Here is a 24,969-nt window from a genome sequence, read left to right as displayed (position 1 = left end):
CCTCACCCCAAAAAAAGAACAGTCAAAACCCCAACTTCTCTCCTGATTCAAATGTGAAGTTTTCTTTGTAGCGTAGTTTGAGAAATAAAGGATGAAAGCAGTCCTCTTTTTCTGGAATGATGCTGTCCTGTTATCATTAATTTTATTGTCATTCTAATTCTTCCTTCCTCCCTCTATTATTTTAATACTTTTTGTATTTGAAAACCAGAGAGGTTCTAAGGTATGACACAATTCAGCACTACTGAAGATTTAGGGGTTTTGCTATTTTGACATATTTAATAGATGTGCTTTGTAGGATTAACCTTAGTGTCCATGATTATACTCTTCCATTTAACTTGCAATTAAAATGGAATTGCTGTGAAAGGACAATTAACACAGTACAACTGCACACCTTTTCACCCAATGCATTAGCAGAATATTGCTAGCAGTGAAGTAGTCTCTTCACCTTGGCTGCTTTGCTTTGAAATTTTCAGTGATTTTCTTTTCTATATGACCCATTTAAATAAATTACTAAGAAGTAAATGAAACTTCTATGCAAATTGCTTTTCTATTGTTAAAAGTGGGTAATTTTATAGAGAAGTGCTACCAGTAAAATGAATGTTGTGAAATTTAGTTGTGCATTCAATCTAATGGAAGGTTACGTGGAATGCTCTCAGACATGTTTTTAAACCATAATCATCCCTTTTCACCATTTATATTGATACTTTCTGTGGATGGTGCATTTGAGTCTGGTAGGACACCAGTGCTATTGCTCATACAGGTGACAGATCCCAAGTCCACTTTTTGTAATTGGTTGCACCACTTAGAAGTAATCAATTCAATTTCAAAGGTAACAGGATTTCAACATTGGGGGGTTCCATCAAAAAAATCCTACTTTTTACAAGAAAAAACATGAAGTTTGCTCAGTGGTTCCTGACCTAAGCGGGTACATGACATGACATGACAGAATTGTCTCCAGAGAAACTAAATGCATGGAGAAACTTCAACAGAAAGATACTTGATTCTGGCTTTAAAATCACAAGGAAACCCAGGAAACGTACCTATTTGAAAGAAAAAAAAAAAAAAAACAAACACAACAAAAAACTTTAATCTAAATCATGATTAAGAAGATCTCTGTAACTCATAGAAAAAAAAGAGGAGAAATAGATTCATCAAACAATGCTTCCTTCCCCACCTGCTAAATGGGCACCAAACTTAAAGGGACCTGCACATAGAAAACATACTTTTGAAAAGTCTGCCTTAGGTATACCTTATTAACAGAGGTAATAATTCTTTTATTAATTTTTAGTGGGATAAGAAGCCAAAAGGAATCAGAGAGAGAGAGAAAGAGTACACCAGAGATTTCATCGAACTTGGACTTGATTTCCAGATATCACAAGAATTTTTAAATTATTAGAATTTGTATTAATGGCAACACACTGTTACTAATAGTTATTTTAGTGGTCTGTGAAAGGAGACCATTATGTTCAAGTGGCCAAAATCTAGGAACAAAGTGCCTTTCTGTTGCCTGTTTACAATGACCAATGCACATGTCCTTCTCCAGGCTCTGCATTCATTACACTAGAACCCTGAGCAGAATGATCCCCTCCTGGCCTTCCCAGAACATGTACAGAATTACGTGCAGAGTAAACCACCACATCTTCTCTACTGAAATTATACCTGGGATGGAATTATGCAGCAGATGGCAAAATCAAACAAGAGATAGATGATTTTTGAAAAAAAAAAAAAAAAAAAAACAAAACAACAAAAAATTAAACATATCTCGGAAAAAATCTCTGGAATGGCAAGAAAGATATGCTATTGCAACACTGAGTTTGACATTAGCTTTCTGTTTTTCAAGTACACTATATTATTTGGACCATTCTCTTTTTCATATCAACTTCTTCAAAAATGAAATTGTAGAGCTAACTTTTACTTAGACTAAAAGTAGATTCAGATTTATAAAAATGGACTTTCTTCATTATCTATTTTGTGTACAACCTGTGCCAAGCCTGAGTAGCAAGGAATTCAGTACAAAACACCTAATGCAAGTATAATGAGTATGTCCACGAAACACTATAGCCGCTTACACAGACTAAAAAGAACATAATTTTTTCCTGATACTCTGACTTTCTCCATCTTTTTTCAGCACTACCCAGACACTTAGTTCATTTTCTTTTCAGAATTATGTGCTCAGAATGCACAATATAAAAGACAACCGCTTTACACAACACAAAATGCCTGCGCTGAGAATGACATTCAGTGCTAAGGAAAGGTGAGGAACTGTTAGTAGTGACCAAAGCTTTAACTTCATCTCATTTCAGGAGCATGTCTATATTAAATTTTTTTATACAGAATGGCCACTCTGTGAAACTTTATCCTTAATTAAGACTGTGTCAGCAAGGCACAAGGGCTGGCAGCTCCCTGTGGGCTGGAACACCAGGAGCAGTGGGGGACCCTGGTGCTGCTGAGCAGGACTTCACCAGCCAGGTCCCATCCCACCGCCCCAGCCGGGGAGCGGGCTAGGCTGGGGAGCTGTGGGGCATCCCCGGGCATCAGCCAGCTCCCTGGGGATGGGTCAAACCAGGCGGGGACGTGGGCCCGTGGTGGGACCCAGCTTGGCAGGGCCCATGGCTGGGCTTGGCAGGTCTGTGGGCAGCTGGAGATCAGCATCCTGCAGTGTCACTGGGGCAGGGACCAACCACCTCAGGCTGAGCTTAAATGAGAACCTGGGCCATGAACAGGGTGGGGGGAAGCTCTGGGCCATGGTCAGGGCCAGTAAGGCCTGTTAATGCCCTCAGGGCCCTGACATACTAATTGCTTTCAGTCCTTGTTCATGAACAGATAATTGAATGGAGTTAGAAGATAGAGTATGTTCTGATATTTTAGTGGAGCTGTAAGTTCACATACAGCCATTGTAACTCAAGGTAGAGTGAAAGACCAATCTATTAATTTGCATACACATTTAGTTTGAATTGACATTTTCATTTTAACACACTAGAAGAAAAAATATTAACAGGCAAGACATTGTGGATAAAAACATTTTGATTAGTTAACTTATTTTTAAAATCAGCTTCCTCCCTTGCAGTTTTTCTTGGATGTATTTGAGATTTTCATTATTAGTGAGATATTGAGATAATTAATCATTACTTTCAACTTATGTCAGAATGGAAGCAAGAAGAAACTGCCAAGTAATTCATGGTAGAAATAATTTTATGCATTAGAATGCATTTGCTGCTTCATTTTCTTCAAATGTTTACCTAGAGATAGTGAACACTTAACATGTAATTTAGTCTCCCCTTCTTACAACAAGATAGCACTTAGCCTTGAAACCCTGAGGGTTTATTTTATCATTTCTTTGCATTTGCGTGATGTTCATCAAGAGTCTTAAATCAGCAAGGTTGGTCCACCCAGATTAGCTTGCATGGTAAAATACTGCGCTCTGCAATGCCATTAACCTCTGTTTTTTCTTTGTTTTCTTAATCTCAGTATTTCACAAAAAATTGAAGTCTAATCCAAATCAATTACAAGATGTTGAAAAATTATTGGGTTTGACATGACAGATACTGATGGACATTCATTAAAAGCTTTGGTCCTCACTTTGAGAAACTACTGCCCATTTTTCCGATTGCACTGTTAGATTGTTTTGTGAAATTGCCCTCTGTGAGGCATCCCCTGTTTGCTTGACCTATTTGTCCTTCCATTTTTACCATCCTCACCCAACATCAGAACTTTTCTCTTTCCCAGCTGAAGCTCTCCCTTCCATTCCCTTTTGAGAAAACGGTTGCCCTCCAAACATCTATTCCTATATAGAACAATTTTCATATCATTGCTGTTCCCAAGTTTGTCAATATTTCTAAAGCACCACTGCCTTCTCTGCAGATGAAAACGTTTGAGTCAGCTCTGTGCTAAAGTACTCTCCTTTAAAGCTTTAGCATTGTGAAATCAAACCCACTGTCAAGAGGCTTCCCTTTCAAAAGACTTTTGAAACACAATACCAAAGGTGGCAACCTGTAAACACTGACAAGCTGGGATACACTGAAGTGGGATATACTGGAAGAAAAGGAGGAGCAAGTCTATCCACAGCACATTGCTTGTAAACTCACATCTTACAGGTTATGACATTTTAATTTTTAAATATTAGATCAGGAAGATGCCATTATTTTCTCTAGCTTTCAAGCATTCCCTATCTTACACGCTCAAAATGATAAAAGGCAGCCTGCAATGCCTGGAGGAGTTAGGTCAGACTTTTTTGTATTATTAAATCTATACTGAACTTTGTATTTTGTAGAAAGCAACCAGTCATAGAAGAATTGCAAAAAGCAGTAACAATTCAAGAAAACAAAATAGTTTTCAGAGGAACAGTTTAACTTGCAACAAGAAATTAAAACTTTAATTAACTTTTTTCTCTGACTAGCAATGCCATCTAGCAAGCCTTCAGAAACAATTCTGTACACACTCTTTCCTCCTCTTAATAACTGATGAGGAAGTTAAAAATTACTTATATTAATTTTCTACAGAAGTTTCATTTTCAGAATGCCTTGTTTCTGTTTTTCCTGTGAAATCAATTTCTGACACGGCCACACACACATAAGCAGGTCAAGTACTCCAGCTTTTCCAATCATGTCTCTACTAATTTTCATTAGCTCAATTCAGACTATCTCTCCAGTTCATCAATTTAGTTTGGAACAAATTAAGACATTATCTCTATCTCGATAGCTACAGGATAATTCATTAGATTCACTCTTAGGCCCAGATTCAACAAAGCACTTTAGTTGTTGAGAATTGAAAATCTATGTAAAGGATGCAAAGCCAGTAAAATCTATACAATTTAAGTATATGTTTAAAAATAAGTATGTGCAAGTTTATCTTTACTGAATGGAGGCTTTTTTAAAGTAAGGATCTTATTACAGATTAATTTATCAATAAATCTTAAATGACTCGGTAAGAACAAAAATATTCTGTAAATGCATTTAGATAACTGAGGACAACAAGAAGCTAGCTGATTGGAAAGGCAGTTTCAGTTAATCACTGCCATCCTATTTATAGGATATAAATTATGACAGTGAAGATATTGGGTCTTTAGAGAAATAAGTACATTGACTGCCTACAGGAAAAGACCTCTGTCCTTGACTTACTAAGGACATTATGGCAAGAGTAAGTTGTGTGTATGTTCTTCTCAAAGACATTAACTGGATTTGTTCTGAAACATACATGAAGGCAAGAGACTTATCCTTTGACTCCAGCTACCCACATTCTAAGATACCTTGACTGACTGGCACAACACAAAGTCATGTCTGGAGGATCCTCCTTATGTGGACTGCAGTGTCTTAAAGGAAAGTAGTCATGACACAAGGCTGATGGAAACAGGAGACAAAAAAAAAAAAAAAAAAAAAAATGTCCATATCAAAAGATCTTCATGCTCTGAAGCGGAGACAAAGGATATACTATCTACTGGATGCTTTACTTTTGTTACTGTCATTATATAGAAGTTGTCAAGATGCTGGGCAAAACTATGAGTAAGTTAAAATTAGAAGATAAACTCTCTTAGCTCATAAACAAAGTGGCTCTCTATGACCTAGTCTGCAGGAAGGATTCCTACTTCTTTCAATCCCAATGAAGTACAGCACAAAGTTGTAGTGTTCAGAATTGGTCTGTCGGGAAAGATGTCTGTCTGACTATAAGGTGCTCCAGAATACCTCAGAGAAAAGGTACTCTGCTGTGGTATCATCTTGGCATTACTAATATAAATCCTAATAGAGCAAAATAAAGCTATATATTTAGTTAAGCAGCAAAGTTGAACTTAGCTGTCAGAGGATTTTTATTTTTCTTTAAATTAGAACACACAGTACCTTCTGTTGGCTGACTGACCTAAGGGCTTTCTCTCCCCCTTTTAAGGGTTTTTTGATTGGATCTTTAGCTGATGGTACTTTTCACTGTATTAGTCATGCAAGAATCTCTCGTCCAGCATTTTATCAATGTGTGCTAATTAGCAAATGCTGTGCCACAGACAAGCCCATGGAGAGAGTACGAGGGATTCGGAGGTGCACTTTCTTATCCTGCCTTTTCATGCATCCTATCAGACGAGCTTCTACACATACACTTCATACAGTTGTATAGGCATAAAAGCTAATAGTCAGTCTGTGACTTGACATGAAAATTATATTGTGTACCCAAAGTAGCATAAAATCCAGAGTGGACTGCATGCAAACAGAATTAGTTTTTAATGTTCTTTCCTAGTAAGTGAAATCAGACTCATTTTTGCATACCTAGCTCTAAAAGCTTCTTTACTTATTTGCTTTCATTATTTAAGAAAACCATGACTGAAAGAAATAAAGACAATGAAATTCAAAGAATGGAATCACACTAAGAAAACTATACAATTTGCAAATTAACTTAAAACATGCAATATAGCCTCACATTGATGTATTGAAAGAATAATTGTAAAAGATAAGCCATTCCCATTTTCCACAAACTTTACTTAATCATATCTCTGTAGATACAGTTTGATTGAGATATTAATAAATACCTACTTTACTAGACTTCATTTCTTTGATTTAAGATGTCAGGAAAATAGAATTTTCCAGTCATATCTTCTCTATTCATCTTAAAATGTGTAATGAGAAAGCAGTTGGCACTCTTCTAGTCATGTGCAAATTCAATTAAAATCAAACATTTCTAATTAGTTTTTCTCGATGTACATTTCTCATAGATATAACTCAAAATAATTCTATGATGAAACAATCAAAAATGTAGAGCTAACTTAATGAATTCATCATGTTAGATGCTTTAGATTTACTATAATTCCTAAACAGATTAGAGTCACAAATTTGTTTAGTATGGTATTTGCATATTTGTGTCCTGGACATGTACTCGAACTGAATTAATATCTTATCTCACTCAAAACTGTATCCACACATCTCAACACAGATAATTAATTTAATAAATGTATATCCCAAAAAGCAGATAGCACTTCTTGAAGTACTTTTAATTCACTTAGACTTAACACGTATACCTAGTATACTTAAATTATCCTGATCTGAGCAGAGTAGACCTCCTCTAAAATAAATCCTTGCAAAATTCAAAACCTCACATTATCAAATATTAGAATGATGTACAGTAAAATTTGTCTTGCACTACAGAAATATAATCTCAGTAATTCCAGGAAAGACTATTAAATAACTAGGAAGATTTTTTGTTGTTGTTTAAAGTACAACAAATACTCTTCAGCTAGGAAGGATAAAAAAAGAGATCGTTTAATCAAATACTGGTAATCAATCCTTTCTGTGCTTCAGAAGCTCAAATGATAAAATCTCATTTTGTGAAACTTCTTCTATTATTCTGTTTTCCAATAAACCTTTGTAGAGACATGTATAACTGCTAAAGAAAGTGGTATGCAAAGTTACCATTGCCTGAGCTGTACAACTATGACACAGAAATAAGAATTTAAAAAATCTCTAAAATCACTAGTGCCTTGAAAACCCCTTTCAATAGTTAGCAACTTTAAAAGAAATAAACAAGGGCATCACTGTCTGTAAGTGCTCCCATTAATGGTAAATTATTGAGATGCATAAAAATACATCTGAGCACCTCACAATCCATAATTAGTGTTATTTTTGCAACATAGCAGAAAAGTAAAAAAGTAGTGTCTGTTTTTTTATAGATGGGGAACTCAGGAACCTGGCATCATTGAGACATATGCTTTAATTAGTGGCATAGGCACTATGTGACAGCAGGCCTAACACAGCTTATCTGCTCCAGAAATACAAAACACAAGTTTCAAAAGAAATGGGCACAAAACTTATGATTGCCTAACTCAAGGACAGCATATCTTCTTCTAGACTAGAGGCAAGAGCAGAAGCTGTAACTTATAATTTGTCTTGTTTCCTTACATCCCTTGCTGCCTGTTTTACATTATTTTACATACCCATTCTCTGAACTCAAATGTATTTATGTGAAGGGAGAGAAGAAATCTGATCCCAAATGTCATCCCCATTTGTCAGAAACTCCCTAACTACCAGATAACTTACAGGTTTCACTGAGAAGGTTTGATCCAGCCTGAGCTTCTTAACACAGCCTCCAAGGACTAAAAGGTGAAGCCATTTAAGGACCCATTGTCACAGTCCCCTTTAAGATTACACATCTCCGTGTTTAGTATGCTGAATTACACTCACCTAAGCACCAGAATGGAGCTGTTGACACAGTGCTAGGGAGTGATTAATCCTGCAGGCTAATCTCTAACAAAATTAGTAATTTAAAAATCTATAAATACTGTGTGACTATAAACTAACAAGCTATTAATATTACTATTGGAATTCAGCATTTTAAAAGATATATTGATTTTATGATAATTTTACAGGGTGGGAAATCAGAAATATTTTCTGAGAAAAGCAGGAACAATAAACCTTTCAGTACAAGCCACTGAAAATTATTCAAATAACATGATTTTTATGACAAATCAAGTATTTCCACAAGAAATAGAACAAGGAGCAAGCATAACGTGAGAGAGTTTGTATCTCCATGCTCCTAACAGCAATTAAATGATCTTATTTATCTTGAGGTTCCAGTAAGGGATTAGTTCCCTTTGTGAAAATACAGTTTTCAGGCAAACCTTGTGATTTACACATCTGGTTTGAACTCTTCAGCTGATTGCTTACCCAGTATTGAATACATCTAACTCTCCGAGGTAACTCTGGGCAATTTTTTAGGGAAGAAAGTTTATTCTCTTGCCCTGTTGAATAAAGGACTGCATTAACAGAACAAGGGCTCAGAGAGAAATCTAGGCACTATTATCAGAAACAGACAGGTTGTGCATCTCACTGCACAGCTAACAACATCAAGGCACTCAGCCTTCACCCCAAGCCTGAAGCTGAAGCCTGTGGCACTGGAAAAGCAAAGCAGACAACAATCTTGTTCTACCTTCTTTAGGATACAGGAATGAGCAGGTTATAGATTAAAAATGAAGACAGTGTTTTCTTCCTCTAAATGTGGAAGGTTTTTGAGGACAATGGGAGAGGAGCTTGGACCTTAGGTATGTTTATTACAGCATATTTATTCAGTTCTTACAATATGCTTCCTGCTGAAGAGGACCAAAAAAAAAAAAAAATAGGCCATACTCACATAAATAAATTATTATTATAATTTAATTTTCTTCTAGTCGTGGTTTGAGCCTGGTCAGCAACCAACCACCGCAGCTGGTCACCCTCCCTTCCCCCTCCCCACCTGGGAATGGGGGAGGGAATTAGAGGGGTGAAGGGAGACTCACAGGCTGAGATAGGAACAGTTTAATAATGGCAATAAAACGAGAACAATGATGATGATGGGGGGGGAAAAATAAATATATAAACAGGCAATGTACAGCGTACTTGCTCACCACCCGCTGACCAATCCCCAGCCCGTTCCCGGCCAGCGACCCCGAGATACCAAGATCCCACAATCGCAATCCCGGAAGCGAGAGAGAGAGAGAGAGAGAGAGAGAGAGAGAGAGAGAGAGAGAGAGAGCTCCTTCCCAACCACCCCTCCTCTCTATAGTGAGCATGACGTTCCATGATATGGAATATTTCACTGGCCAATTTGGGTCTGGTGCTCTGTCCGTGCTCCCTCCCTGCTCCCTGTGCCCTTGCGCACGGGCAGGACATGGGGAGTCGGAGAGTCCTTGAAGTCTCGGTAGCAGCTGAAAACATCAGTGTGCTGTCAGCATTCTTCCCATACCAAACCCAAAGCTAAATCCAAAACATAGCACTCATCTAGTCCCTGAAAAGGAATATTAACTCTATTTCAGCCCAAACTAGGACAATTCTGAATATTTTAAGTTATTAATACCAGCATCTAAAATAATCAGCCTTTTGGTCTGGTTATTTTAGAGCTGTCCTGATTGCACTGTAACATGCACAGTATGGTATTACTACCACACTAAATAAAGTTAGACACAAATTCGGAATGTACAAAATGCATGACTTGATAACTTACAATATCATGAAATCTTTTCCTAATCAGGTTAAAATGTCTCTGGCAGTATAATATTTATATTGCCACATTTTGTCAAGCATACATAGTAACACGTAAGTACTGAGTTCAAGGAGAAGCATAATCCTTGCAGAAGATCCTACCCTCTATGTTTGTTAATTCTGTTCCTTAGAGCTATTTCTTGATAACACTGTACAGCCTTAGTGGCAATCCATAACTTAAGCCATGTGGCTCTGTGATTTTAAACTAGTGAAGATGTACAATAAACCTCTCTGTGCTCTGTTACATAGGCCTTGGTTCTGTTAACAAACTGAATTTATATAAGGACCTGTGTTTTCCGGATGTAACGGTCATGCCCATGACACCACTGATCCCCAGTCAGAACTTGCTGCCTGTTCCACTGCAATTACCCAGATTCTGTGGTACAGTCACGGTTTGTGTACTCTCTGAAGAATATTCCCCCATTATGTTGAACCTTGAAACCCCAGTAGCAAAATTTACACATTTGGAACAGTTAAAAATATTGCCCTTTGATTACAGAAAATAGGGGTATGCAGGGTGGAATAGCCAGGGCACTGGGAAAGTCTCACTCTGTTAGAAAATCTTTCTTTTCAAAATTAAGAAAACATTTACAAGCAGCCAGTATTATGGAGTAGTAGTTAATTCCCTACAAATCAAAACAAAAGTGTGAGAAGACAGGGTTTTTTCAGACTCAGAGAAGCATTTGGATACCAGAAAGTTTGCCTCTTTCCTTCTGCTGCCTGCAAGCCTGATTTCAGTTACATTCTCAGACTGCCACAGTTAGATTACTACTAGTATCAGCTTACGAACAGACTGAATCTCATAGTTATCTGTGATGTATTGCTATAACTCCTACAACTCCTACAACTGGAAAAGACTGAAGAAATTACAGGCTCTGTTTCCAGTCTAACAATGTTTTTCTTGTATAATGCCCAGTACAATTTTTATAAAAGCATTAACAAAGTATTGTCATTGCAGCATTTGCTAAAAAATACATCACAGTGCACGTGACGATTATCTTTCAAACATAAGGCAAAGCTTGTGGATAAGTATATTATGGCATAATTCCTAACACTGCATTCAACATATGTGATCCATTCTTTCCTAACCAGTTCATTTATGCAGAGGGTCAATATTCTTATTGGCACTTCTTTCTAAAACAATTGTATAGTAATTCATCTACCTATAAACTTCTTGATAGGAATTGATAAAAGGTTTTAAATGTTCATTCAGGATGATCAAGTCTGGAATGGAAACTCTTGTATTAGTTACAGTAAAGCATCTACAGCACTCACATAATGAATTACCCAGTTGCCATGTGGGGCACTGCAGTTGAATACAGCATGACTTTGACATGATTGTAAATATCTAAGAATACCAAAATGCACAGTTTAAACAACGGGTGCCTCATGGGCTACTTTATGTGTGATTAAACAGTGTTATCTTCTCCAGCCAATTCATGAAAAATAACTTCTCAATTAAAACTTGCCAGAGTCACAAATTCCCCAAATTGCCAAAATCTGGCTTCACTCAGTAATTTCTTTAAATGGCTTATGAAATTCTGCTCCCCTCAAGGTTGCAGCATGAGAGAGAATTCCACAGCTACGAATCTCGCTCCTCAGGGCTGGGGAAGCACACTTAAATGATGGAAGTTGTTATTCCTCACAATGAGAAAGATAAGTGAAATGTTTGCTTCCTGTTCCCCAGGTTATAGGTATCAAGCTCCAGCTGACTACTGGGAAAATTTCAGAGATCAGTTATTCCTCCTGTAATGTTAAGTGCAGGTGTTAGCTAAGAGAAATTTCTCCTGGATGTGCTGACATCACTTTAGCCTGTAGGACTTCTTACAGCATCACCTTTTCAAACAGCACTTTGATCTTCCCACAGTCAGAGTCAGTGACACAGTGTTGCAGCAGGTCTGCCTCCAGGTATGAGCCATCAAGAGACACTAAACAGGGTGAGTCATATCAGTGATCATGGTATTGTCACAACCTTTATTAGCTTTACAGCTACCATGAAATACTGATCTTTAGAATGGAAAAATGTTAGTTGATGAAGCAAAAGGAAAGGATCTGTTTCTGAGTGAATGTACATGATTATTTTTTTTCCTTGCATGAGCTGAGAATTAAAGCAAAGATGCCTCTCTTGAGCAAGGAGTTGGACCAAGTGACCTCTAGAAAACCCTTCTGACATAACATTTTTCTACAGCTTTGTGACAGCAATTCTTTATGTCCTGCATGTCTCCTCTGCTAACTCATTAAGCCACATTAAGTGACTGCATAGGCTCCAGGCATTGATCTATACAGCAACTAGCTTATAGACAAGCACTAACCTGTTAGGTGCTGTTTTGAGATATTTTCACTCACCTTCTATGTCATTCATCACCCTTCGTTTTTTGGTGACTGACACTGAAGGAGCCAACCCGAGAAAGGAAAGAAGCTATTGCACAGAACTAAATGGGCAAGATACACATATTCCACAACAGCTGTATTTCCCTTTCCTATAAAACTTAGACTGTAGCTTTCAATTCACTGGACAGGATAATTTTTTTCAGTCAAGAATTAAATATTAAGTTACAGGACATAGGTTTATGAAAGTATCAGTTCACTGTTCAGTCAAAAAGCTGCAAATCAAATCCCAGAAATCATTTAATAAAATCCTTTATTCACTATATTTTTCATAAAAGAGCTGGATTTCTTTTTTTTTTAAAAAAAAAAAAAAAACAAAAACAAAAAACAAACAAACAAAAAACCAGCTAATTAGTAATTGCAAATAGGGTTTGCTCATTTTCTACTACCTTTCTGAAACCCTGATGCCACTGACAGAGGAAAGGGTTGTAAATCATTCTATCAATGAAACAGGTGGATAAGCTTACTTGAGGGAACTTGTCTGCACAAGGCACAGGAAGTAATATCCTTACAATACTTCTAGTGGAGACTGCCCCATTACCACAGTGACTTCACACCTATCACACCTGAGTTTATGCAAGCTTGAGAGTTGCAGGAAACTTTGCCCTGTGCAACCAAAGTTTTTTTCTATGAATGTCTGTATGGGTATCCTTCTGCAGACCAGAAGGAAAGGCATGGAGATCTGTTGAAGCTTGTCAACAATAGACACATATCAATACAAAACATAAAATAGAACAAAGATATTCCAGTGCCTCATGCTGTACCTCATCACTTAAATGTGCTTCATCTCCAAGGACTAAGTGCTAGAAACTATAATCATGTTTACACTTGAGAACTTTGGTGGTCCAGCAACAAACATAGCAACTTGAACCTTGCATGCAGATGGATGTCTGTTTTTTCAGGTATGTTTCAGAATGAGAATTCAGGTTTTGCTTGTATAACTGTAGATCCCCAAAGGTATATTTTCATCTTTAGGCTCCTGTTACAGGTAGGGAAAATTGTTATTATTGCCTCACATTACCTCTCTTTCCTTGGAACAGGATAACGTGGATCTTGGTGACCTGATGTTTTCACTCTGCTACCTTCCAACAGCTGGTAGATTAACTATTACAATAATAAAGGCAAGAAATTTAAAGGCAATGGATATCACAGGAGCATCAGGTAGGAATTAATTTAATGCTCAATGTGGATTTCTGTCCCATTTCCCTCCTGAGACACAGAATTCCGCACTCTCAAATCCCAGAATGATTTTTGAGAAGAGGGTTCTTACACGAGTGTTTGAGTTACTTGAGTATCGGAGTTTCTGAGAAATAAATAATATCTTTTAGTATGCTTGGCTGCAACCAACTGTTTAGAATAATCTGCTCTTAAAAAGACTGCAAGATTATTACTTCTAAAGACACTGTGATTTAGAATAGCATGGCCAAACTGCATTCATAACACTGGGAATTTGTTTGTACAGCTATTTGTTACAGCTATGGCACAGCGGCAGGCTGACCCTCTCTGACAGTCTCCAAGAGCCACTGAGCCAGTTCTGCTGTTGGCATACAGACAAAACAGTGATGATCCCAAGCTCCTTTCAGCAACCCTTTCAAAATTTGATGATGAAAACAAAAAACTAATTTAAATAAGAGTTCATAGACAGATTTAAGTACTATCAGGAAATTTCAGAGCTCTCAGAAAGGAGCTACAAAGAAATAACGTTTTTTACTGCATTCAGGAGTTCAAAAATAATTATAATTCCTTTAAGAAATATAAGCCACTAATTGTTACACTTTGAATTATATTTAACCATACATCAGTAAATCCCACTGTATAAAATATGATCAACTTCTATCTGTCCTACAAATCTGTACAAGTAATTAGGCTATTACAAATAGGCTGATACACAGGTTGTTGCATAAAACAGTCATATATAACATGGTTCAGTGGATATTTTAATATGCTTTGAGAAGCTGGTACACAGCAAGGAACTTCTTGACCCTAAACTGTTCATTATAAGCAGTCAACCAGGTAAAGCTTTCAAAGCTCCACAGCCTCCCAGGCATTCCATGGAAATAAAGCTTAAATTCCAGTCAGGTCCAGGTGGCTAATTCTGCAAGCAGGTATGGGCATGCAAAAAGGCTGCTCCCTTCACTTTTCATTTATGTTTGCTTAAAAACAACAAAAGAAAACCAACATTGTTCTTATGATTCACACAGATCCGTACGTGAAGGTTTCTTTAATGTGTGAAGGAAGGCGACTAAAGAAAAGAAAAACTTCCACCAAGAGGAATACCCTTAATCCCGTTTACAATGAAGCCATAGTCTTTGACGTCCCTCCAGAAAACATTGACCAAATTAACTTGTCGATAGCTGTTATGGATTATGACCGGTGAGATACCTGTAGCTGTAAAATAATGTCATCTATTGGTTTATGGAATCTTGCATAGTAGATTTGCATCCTGAAATAAAGTTGCCATTTTTTCCCAATAAATGGGAAATTAATGTCATGTTGAGTTTGGTAGGAGGCTAAAATTTCTGATATTGTCAGGCAGAATTTCCTTTCTAAATTTAAAAATATAGATTTGCATCCATAACTGACATAACTAAACTGCATATATGTTTACCAGACCTGAAATAACTGAACATATAATCAAACAGTTCACATACCAGTGTTCTGTTTGTGCACAATTACCTTAACCCCTTAGACACATGCCTTCATTTCTAAAGTTGTGGCTTAGAGTTTACTTGTATTTCCAACTAATTACAGAACATATGCAAAGAACTTTTTACATTCTTTATGCAAAAATAAGAAAAAAATGCACACATACAGTGTATGCTATAAAGGGGAAAATATAAAATTATTCTGATTAGTGGGAAATGTAAAGAGCAAACCTACATATTTTATAGTTCATTATATTATTCAAGCAAGAATCAATTCTAAAAATCTATGATTAATGTTTCTAATGAAATATGTAAATGGTATGGTTCTAAAGGTAAAATTTTAAGAAAAAAATATTATGGAACATTTTCACAGTGTAGGTCACAATGAGGTCATTGGAGTATGTCAAGTAGGCAACGATGCAGAAAGTCTAGGTCGCGACCACTGGAATGAAATGCTCTCATATCCTCGGAAACCCATTGCTCACTGGCATCCTCTTGCAGAGGTAAGACTTATTTCTTGCTTCCCCATTACTGTAATAGTGAATATTCTTCTATATGGTATTAGAAGTTGGATAAAATTTTATGAACAAAAACAAAATCCACATGCATGCACTAAATCCTAGAAAAGGGCTCAGAAAAACTGATATTAAAAGTCAAACATAACACACAAGTTAAGTCTGCTCCTTTCAATTTTAGGCAGACAAATTAATGTCTTTAATATATACATAAAAACACCAACCATTATACACTGGATTAAGTGTTTGGTTTTGTTTTTTAAATAAGATCTTGGATAACTTTCACTGATAATTGATACAAAGAAATGGACCTTGTTTACAGAACAACCAGTACATTTTTTTTTTTTTATATATATATAACAACATAATTTGACTTCTTCTCTTGTAACAATATATCATCCACGCCACTACCACATCTCAAGGGATGCCTAACTGCAGTGAAAAAAAATGTTTAAGTGCCTCTGGAGATCTGAGGTGCTGATAAGAAAGGACACAATCAGAAAAGCTTTTCAAGGTTCCTATGTTTTTTTTGTTTTGTTTTGTTTTGTTTTTTGTCTTTAGGGCCCTATTCAGCAGAAATGTTATGCAGGTCTTCTGCGCTTGGATGGCTGCCGAAGAGGCTTCCTCACCCTTTTAACCTATTCAGCAGAAATTTGGCATTCCTGTTGAACTCTTTCTTAGCCATATCCTCAGGGGCTATTCCACAGAGTCCAGTGGGGTAAAGATGTCCTTTTAATCCCTCTGTTTAATCCTCTCCCCAATACAGGGAATACTAATCCTGATTCATGAGACACAAAAATTCATCAAAGATCTAACTAAATTGCTTCCTAAGAGTTACCACAACCTACTTTTATTGTTGCTGTCACTGGCTAAAGTCAGCCAATAATCCAGGTCAAAAACCCCTACTATGTTTATGAACAGCCATAATGTTACCCTCAAAGCTGAAAGACAGGAAAGAGCATAGTTTTCATATCAAGCCATGAACGATGCCATAAGCACCTAAGATACAGAGGCTGGCAGCTCGCAGCCTCGCTGAGTATACTTTATGCATCAGAATGCAGCCATGTTACTAGAATGCAACTAAGGACTTTACCTACTCGCTTGTAAGCAGTAACCCTAGGCAGTTCTATAAATAATTGCCAGGGAATAGGAAGATGCTACAAAATGGCAAAAATACCAGTCTTGCCCTGTGTCCTTTTACTGGTGCCTGGGGACCACAGCAGCACAGTTTCAGCAGGGAGACCTTTGAGTACTCACAGGCTCTGTAGTAGTGGGAATGCACCATGACTTTTCAGAGCATGGGTGCTGCCAACATGCAGGTATGCTGTGAAAGAAGAGCAAAGTGGGGGAGCTCTACCTGTGTTTGTGCCCTCAATGACAAGCTAGCTACTGGCTGAAGCTGGGCTTTTGGGAGCTGGGTTTAGAAAACACACCACCAAGCTCTCAGCTGTAGCCAAGCATTGACAGGAATGGCTTGACAAAGCACATGAAGAGTAGTATAACTGTTACTATTTCCCAGAACATGAGAAGTATCTCTTAGTGGCTGTCTACATCCTTATATCCAACCTGACTTCCCTCTGATAAATTTTATTGCAGCCAGAGCCCACAATTAGGTTTTGACAGCTCTTCCCTTTTTACAGGCATCCTGTTCTTTTCATACATGCCTGACTAACTTCTCTAGATTTCATTGCTGTGGATTGTTTTTCATGTCACTGAGCTAAACAGAGACATATTTTTTTCCTTCCCAGGAATCAAGTGGGGGAGGGTGTCCAGCGCATCCAGGCTGTGCAGAGAAATATATACACAGCATATCATTTTGGTTCCTGAATCAGGATTAGACTCAGCGAGAGCTTCTGGAACCTCTGTGGCCACAGCCATAGGACCCTGAATATTTGCTGAATAGGACCCTCAGTCTTCTACTGTGTGAAGAGCTATTGGTTTCAAGTAGCATAATGTTATCCACTTGTGGCATTAATTCTCCAGCTGACACTATTGCTACTGATAGATTATTTGTATGGTCGTAAGCATTATCCAAATTCAATTCATAATTTCTGTTCATTAGAATAAACCCAGGTTTTACAAGCAACATGATAGCAATGAAAACCAACAAATATGAGAAGCAGCAACAAATATGGTTCTTGTATTTGCAAAGAAGATGCAGTATTGTAAAGGGATAACTTTCTAAATATTCTTTTTTCAAGAATGATTGTCATCAGACATTTAATTTTTGATGAAAAGTTGAGTACTCAGTCTCAGTTGGTGCCTCCTTTCACCTTACATGAAAACAAATTACTATGTTTCTTTGCAGAAATCCTTTAAATCTGAAAAACTGAAAAAAAAGTTCTGTTGAGTGAGAACAAGATACATATGGTATTTGTAATGGCAGTATGTTCTTTTAGAAAGAAGATAACCATCTGTATAATATGGAGGCAGTTAGTCCCAAACCTTTGTAGATGATTTTTCAGTCAGTGTTTCTTAGTTGTGTCCCTGGCACTGTAAAAAGTTGGAAGTATATCACAGACGGCTATGCTCTGTCATACAAACAAGCACACCCATGCGTGTGCATGTGCACACACACACACACACACACAGAATGTAATTTTAAAATACTGTTCCAAATATGTAGTGCCTGTGAAGACCTTTATTATTTGTAGTAGAATTAACAGGGCTATTTTACATAATAGTATATTGTAAATGCTGACAAATTCTGACTATTTAAAAATAAAAAAAATTAAAAATCAAAGCACTGAGATCTCTCACACTATGAAATCTACATCCCAGAACAAGAGCCCCTGCAATAAATTTTGCCACTTATTTACCATGCATGGAGTTCTCTCTTCCTTCTAGAGAGAATTTGATTCAAGTTTTTACATGGGGATTTTTATTTAAAAAAAAAAAAAAAAGGAAAAGCAGAGTATGCATATTTTATACAATCTAGTTGCCTGCTGTGTACTTACAGATAGGGAACCCTGGTCTTTATATATAGTTCAGATAAGTTTATGTGCACACACATTGCTTCATGTCTTGTAAGTGTCGAATGCTCATCAAGAATTTGGGATTTGCAGTTTTGCCAACACATATGCATGCAGGGATTGAAGAAAATATTTGAAATTTTGATCCAAAATTTGAAAAATTAGTTTTATAACCTATCAATACGGATCTTCCAGAAATTCAGAATTTCTAGTGGGTAAAGCACAGCTTGGCACTTGCAGAAAATCTTGGAGCTGTTATAAATGTGCACCGCAGCTATAAAGCAAAGTCCTGTAAGTACATTGGACATCCTGTAAGTACACTGAAAAACCTCATGCCATGCTATGGAGAGTACAGCTACCATACACAAGGATACCCCTGGCAAACTAAACAACTCTTCAAAACCTGACTCAGGTAAATTTCAGATGGTAACTAGACATTTCCAGAAGAATTAAAAACAGATATAAAGTTGCCCTGGCAAAACTAGTTCCCTACAATTTCAAATGAAGCTTTATGTCAGCAGGCCAGTGATACAATACAATGTTCATATCTGTTCATGCATGATCCTCACTTCAGGAAAAATCCTGCACTCTTTGCCCAAGCTCATCTCCCAGGAGTCAACACGGGGAGAAGAGCATGAGCAAAGATGGAGGATCCCTTCCTTTGGAGTAGAGTTCTTTGATGTCCAGGACAAATCACTATATGTGCATCCCTGCCTGGAACGCAGAGCCAGCAGCCGCACCTTTTCTCACTGCAATGTTAGCAACAGTAACTTCTGTAAAAAAGGAAAACACCTATTCATCAGGCTCATTTTGCATCCACGGAGGAGGGAAGAAGTCAGAAGCCTTTCCAAGATTTGACTCTAGCAACTCAAAGGGGAATCAACTGAAAAGTAGTATCATTATAATTGCCAGTGGTTTTTGTTTTTTATTTATTTTATTACCATACTCAGTTTATTTAATGCTTAAGTGTCTGATATCAAGAAAATTATTTTGAACACACATACACACACACAAACCAAACAAAACAAACAAACAAGCAAAAAAAAAAAAAAAAAAAAAAGAAAAAAACCTCAGTTCAGCGAGCATTTAAAGTGGAATCCAGCACACCTCAAAGGCTTAGGGATAAGGGAGAAAACCCAATTATCCAATTTTTTATTAAATTTCCCTAATTCTTGCTGACACATGACTTGCAAACTGTTACTCAGGCTGTGGCATTACTATGTGCTTTTTACAAGTACCTGCTTTATCATAGCAGTCTGTGTATGGAATTATAGCTATTTTCTATATTTGGTTACTTCCCTCTTCACTTTTATACTCCAATAACCAACGTTGTTCCCTAGACCTGAAATATTTTCACATTATGGTTCTGGTGGGCCAGTAGACTGCTGCTGTCCTTGGAGTGTAATACAATAATGCAACAGCACATTGGAAGGAACAGAGTACATACTGCTACAAAATCACCTGCAAACCCAGTGAAAACTATGGTTCCCATACTTTTCAGTCTTTCTTTTCTGAACTATGATTCTCAGAGGTAAATTAGTAAAAGGGTCACAGAAATAATTTCAAAGCTTCAACCACCATTTGTTTTCTTATTTCCTGTGAATGAATAATTATGCTGTATGACAAGTATTGTGATTCTAAAATAGAAAAGGCAATCTCTTATAAATGCATCTCAGCAATACTTTAATTCCACTTCATTCATTAACAATGTGTTATTAAACTGTTAATTTTAGTTTTCTATAACAAGCCATCATTTCAAATGTTGTTTTATGAAAAAGTAGTGAATGTCCATGGCAGAACCTCCCAAGATACTGACACCGAGGCAGAGTATAATGGGCAGTTATGTGATATTCCCATGACAATATACTCACAGCACTACCCTTGTGCAGTTGAGTGCTCAAATATTTCTTTATCTGTTTCTCCTGAAATCACAAGACATTAAAAGCATTTCTCTTCTCTTTTGTTTCATCTTTTTCTGTAAAGAATCCTGGCAGTGGACAAAGACACATGCATCTCAATCTGGGGCAGCAGGGACTACCAGAACAGAAAGAAAAAATGTAGTATAAAAAATCCAGCGCTCAGATTGTTCCTACCACTCAATGTATATTTCTGCTTTCTGTGCCAGCAGATCTATAAAACACCAAAGCAGTACATATGAGAAACTTGTTATAAAGAGGTCCAATTTAACTACCAGTAGGAGAACTGCTGGTTCAATCCAAAGTGAGGCAACAGCAAAAGGCAATGCAAAAAACCTGAAAAATAAGAGTTTATTTTAGTCCACCCTTCTTGTCTTGAGGGGATAGTTGTTAGAAAGGGTTTTTTTGTTGTTTTTGTTCTTTGTTTTTTGGTTTGGTTTCATGTTTATTTTTAAACACCAAACATGATATGTAGCTATATTAATATGAGCATCCAAAGTCAGAGGTACAAAAGACATATTTGCATGTTTATCATTTGGCAACATACGAGCACTGAGGAGACCTATTTGCTGTTGAAAAAAAAAAAAAAAAAAAAAAAAAAAAAGAGCTGCAAACTCTGTTTTAGTTTAAAAGTAACAAACAATAAATGGGAAAGGAGAAAAAGGACTGGAAATTCAGCTGAAAATCTGTTTTACCCAGTTAGAAATCTATCTGAAATTACCATTAATGCATTTTCTTTGAACAAAAACAAGTGAAAAAACATAGCCTAGGTGACTCAGTCTGAAGTGTCATCAATGAAATGCTTTCTTCCCTTTAGAACAGTGCATTGTCAACTTATTACATCTCAGCATCAGATGAGAAAAAAATGGCTTTGTTATCTAGAAGGAAAAAAGCACGTAGAAAAAGTAACCCACAATACTGTAAAATTTAATAGAAGCCCTGTGTGCTGGGGAAAATGGCAGTAGGACAGACTTCATAACAGCGTCACCTTGAATCTTGCTGTAATTAGTGCAAGGCCTTGCTTGCAACTATAATTCTGTTCTGAAGTGACAGCCTTACAATATGTGAACCAAGCTGTGCAAGGTGTGAATTATCTTGTAAGGGTACTGCGCATTCAAGGCTGAGTAGTTTCAAGAGCTGCCTTTACAGTTTTTTTCTAATACAGTGGGTTGGGCAAGGAACTATAGCTGGAAGTTCTCCAGGGTCCTGCCGTTCTCTGAAAGGACCTCCATCTCCTTGAAGGTCTGTAAAGTGCACTAATCCAGATGGCAGTGATGGACACTATTCAGGAAAGGTATCACCAGGACATACTTCAACTGCTGACGGAACACAGCACGCATGGCACAGAGGGGAAGATGACATGAGGACCTGTAAGCATCTGGGCTGTTTATTTGTTTGTTTTGTCTGGGTTTTTTAGTTCCTCCTTTTGCTCAAATGTAGACGTTGTAAAACTGAAATGTTTTACTCAGTTGCATGCTGGCCAGCTGTCATTTTTAATACTCATTGCAAAGGTGTGTGAAGAGAGGTGTGTTGTTTTGATATACTTTTGTTTTTAATATCACATGAACATTGTAATATACTTTATTATTTCTTGTTCAATAAATAGTCCTGGTATCTCTATGTTTCATGTCTAATTTTGGAGAGTAGAGCCATACCTGTATCAAGGCTCTCTCAATTAGGTGGGCATTTTGTTCATTTAGTAGAAATAATGCATGATTCCTTTCGCAGTGATGGTTTGAGGGACAAAAAATTTCTTAATTTTATAATATGTATTACAATCTTCTGAACACAAGTAAAAATGTACTGTGATTTATTTATATAAATCTAGTCTGAACAAATAAGTTTTGATCTTAATAAAAACTCTGTAAGAAATTGTGTAATTGTAATTTATTACTAGTTTGTATTTAATGTATTAATGTTCAGTTCATTATTCAGAAAGTCAGCAAACACTTCGGAAATGTTTTAACTCAATTTTTCTCCATAGATGATGTGTTTTAGGAAAATAAATGAGACCAGAGAGACAAAACTCTGAACATGACAGTTACTTTACAGCACTCAAACATAATTTGTGGGTTTGGATACTGAAACCTCTGTCTTGTTTCACCCCATGGCCACAATCATCATTACAGGAAGATTTTTGGAGATCTCAAACATGAATCTCATATATACTTAAGAAGAAAATCAGGAAGCTACAGAAGTGTTTCTACCAAGTGACAGTGTGTTATATTATCAAAATTAATATTTAGCATGGCAGGCTAGCAAAATTAGCAATCTTTCCGTCAACACCCAACAGAGCTCAGGGAAATTCCCATGGGTCCCCTGGCAGAGCCTAGAAACAAATGAAGAAGAGACCACAGAGGTATGACTGCACAAACTGCACCTAAAATGACAATAGTCTTGTCTTTTTTTCTTGCCTTTTTCACACCAACTGAAATTATGTATCTGTCAGCAAGGGTTCTACATGTGCATGACATCTAATTAAGTAAGAGTTTCTCTGTCTCTTTAGGGATAAGCTCAGTCTCTTCTCATTTGGAAGATCCAGCCTACTTGCACATACCACATTAATAAAGGGCTGCTAACACTAGAAATGTAGCACAAAATAATAATTTCATGCAACCAAGGAAGAATTTAATATAGTTCTGTTCTCTTATTGGGACTATTTGATATCATAGATGCATGGAAAAGAAATGAGAACAGGTCTGTAGTTTTGAAGTTGATATTATCCTTAATAATGGTAACACCCTTAGGCCCTACATAGACTCCTGTTTTCCTGCATTACATATAGGTACCTGTAAATGGTGCTACAGACAGCTGGTGTGCTACAATAACAAGAGAGGTGGAAGATTAACAAAGGACATATATATAGGCATTTTATCCCTGGCAATGAATGTAGTGCTAATTATCTCTTTCTGTCACATAAACCACTATAAAATATACTACAGCAGAGGAGGTGTATGTACTTCAAAATTGTTTCTGATGTCTTTCAAAAATACTGTTTTGCGTGTTTCTATTTCTTTACTAAAAAGCAAGCAAAAGTCTTTTCCTCTGTCAGCACAGGCCCACACACCTTTCCTTTCAAGATACTTTTCCAGCAGAATTATCCTTTAAGTCGTTATACATAGCCTACAGATGTGAAACAACTCCACTAAGACTGGGACAGCTTTAAGACTGATTGTAACAGCCTGTTAATGAACTGAAAGTGAGAAGCCAAAGGTCGAGAATCTTCATGGAAAAAAGTCTCATTGATAGCAATTATGACATCCCACATAACCTTAAACCCGAAAAGCCTAGTGATCTTTCCTAGCTAATATCCAGTGAGGTGAAAATTAAGGGAGATACCTTGTTAATAACAAGCTTTACTAGCAGCTGACTGTGACTTTCCACAGGGGCAAAGCCTAGTGAGGGCATGTACCAAAGTCCAAAAAGCACCTGAAGTGACAGGAGTGCAAGTGCGGAGTGATGTCCCTGAAGAGCCAGAGATAGGCTCTTACAGTAAGAAATCAGTAACTCAGAAAGGAGTAGAGACACAGAACAGGGACTAATCCCTGCATCTAAAAACATGATCAGGTTGGCAAACTTAGTGACTCCAGAAGTAACCTTTCCAGGGAAGGAAATTACATGATGTTTTGTACTGTAAACTAATTCCATTCACATCTGACTACTGTCTCTGAAATATGTCACAGTGGGTCCTAACAGAACTTTCTAATATGAGCAACTTGCAAATTTTTATAAGGCTTGTAGTGTAAATTCTAAGCAAAATGTAAAAATGCTTCTCTGTCTTGAAATAGAAATCAGTAGATTCATCAGGATGTAATTCTTCCCCTACACAGTTGTGCAAATACGAAGTTCCAACACTCAGAACTGAGAGTCAAAATTGCCCCTTCGTAGTGACAAGAACAGTCTATTTCAAGCCACTGTTTTTATCACCCTGAACAGTATTCTAATATTGCCATTTAAACAGCATCAAATAAATTGCTGGCTATACTTAGATGCATTTATCTTTTCCAAATTAATTAACCACACACTTCAACCTGGTCTACCACACCATCCAAAAGGCCATGGCCTTAAACCACTTAATAACTTATAAATAACAATCAGTGAATTTATATTGCACTACAAGCACAAGTAGGGAAAGCTGTAAATGTTCTATAATGTAAGAAGTACCTGAACAGACAGTCTGGTTCAAATAATCTAACTCAAGCAGCTTTAATATCAAAGAATCATTCAGAAGTATGGAAAAAGTCAATAAGCCAGCTAGTGTTAGATCTTACCCAAAACGAAAAACTGTCAATAAAAATATCTTTTTTGGGGAAACTATTCTTAATAATAACTACAAAATTCTATACCGAACCTTAATAAAGTTTTGTAATTTTCAGTTAAGCAGACAGAATTTGGTTTCTAGAATATTACTCTAACCACAAAATGTTTTGGGTTGGATTGGACCTTAAAAATCATCTAGTTCCAACCCCCAGCCATGGGCAGGGGCACCTTCCACCAGACCAGGTTGCCCAAAGTCCTGTCCAACCTGGCCTTGAACCCTTCCAGGG

At 37.0% G+C, this 24,969-nt stretch overlaps 1 protein-coding gene across 5 annotated transcripts in view; it reads left to right on the top strand.

The window, feature by feature from the left end:
• Positions 1-22,308, top strand: part of SYT9 (synaptotagmin 9) — a 71,135-nt gene extending 48,827 nt beyond the window's left edge. Inside the window, exons 4-8 of one of the 5 annotated variants that reach the window (XM_033006813.2) lie at positions 13,415-13,535; positions 14,576-14,747; positions 15,393-15,522; positions 16,096-16,252; positions 17,283-17,389. In XM_033006813.2, coding sequence (XP_032862704.2) covers positions 13,415-13,535; positions 14,576-14,747; positions 15,393-15,522; positions 16,096-16,203 — 531 coding nt within the window. In that variant the 3' untranslated portion in view covers positions 16,204-16,252; positions 17,283-17,389. Of the gene's footprint in view, positions 1-13,414; positions 13,536-14,575; positions 14,748-15,392; positions 15,523-16,095; positions 16,253-17,282; positions 21,055-21,664 lie in introns of those variants that run through there. The other 4 variants (XM_033006816.2, XM_033006815.2, XM_033006814.2 and 1 more) reach the window with 4 other exon arrangements.
• Positions 22,309-24,969: the final 2,661 nt, after the last annotated feature.

The sequence above is a fragment of the Tyto alba genome, unplaced genomic scaffold (genome assembly GCF_018691265.1).
Source record: "Tyto alba isolate M040663 unplaced genomic scaffold, T.alba_DEE_v4.0 Super-Scaffold_8, whole genome shotgun sequence".
Taxonomy (NCBI): domain Eukaryota; kingdom Metazoa; phylum Chordata; class Aves; order Strigiformes; family Tytonidae; genus Tyto; species Tyto alba.
The sequence above is the reverse complement of the archived record's forward strand: the minus strand, read 5'-3'. Positions and strand labels throughout refer to the sequence as shown.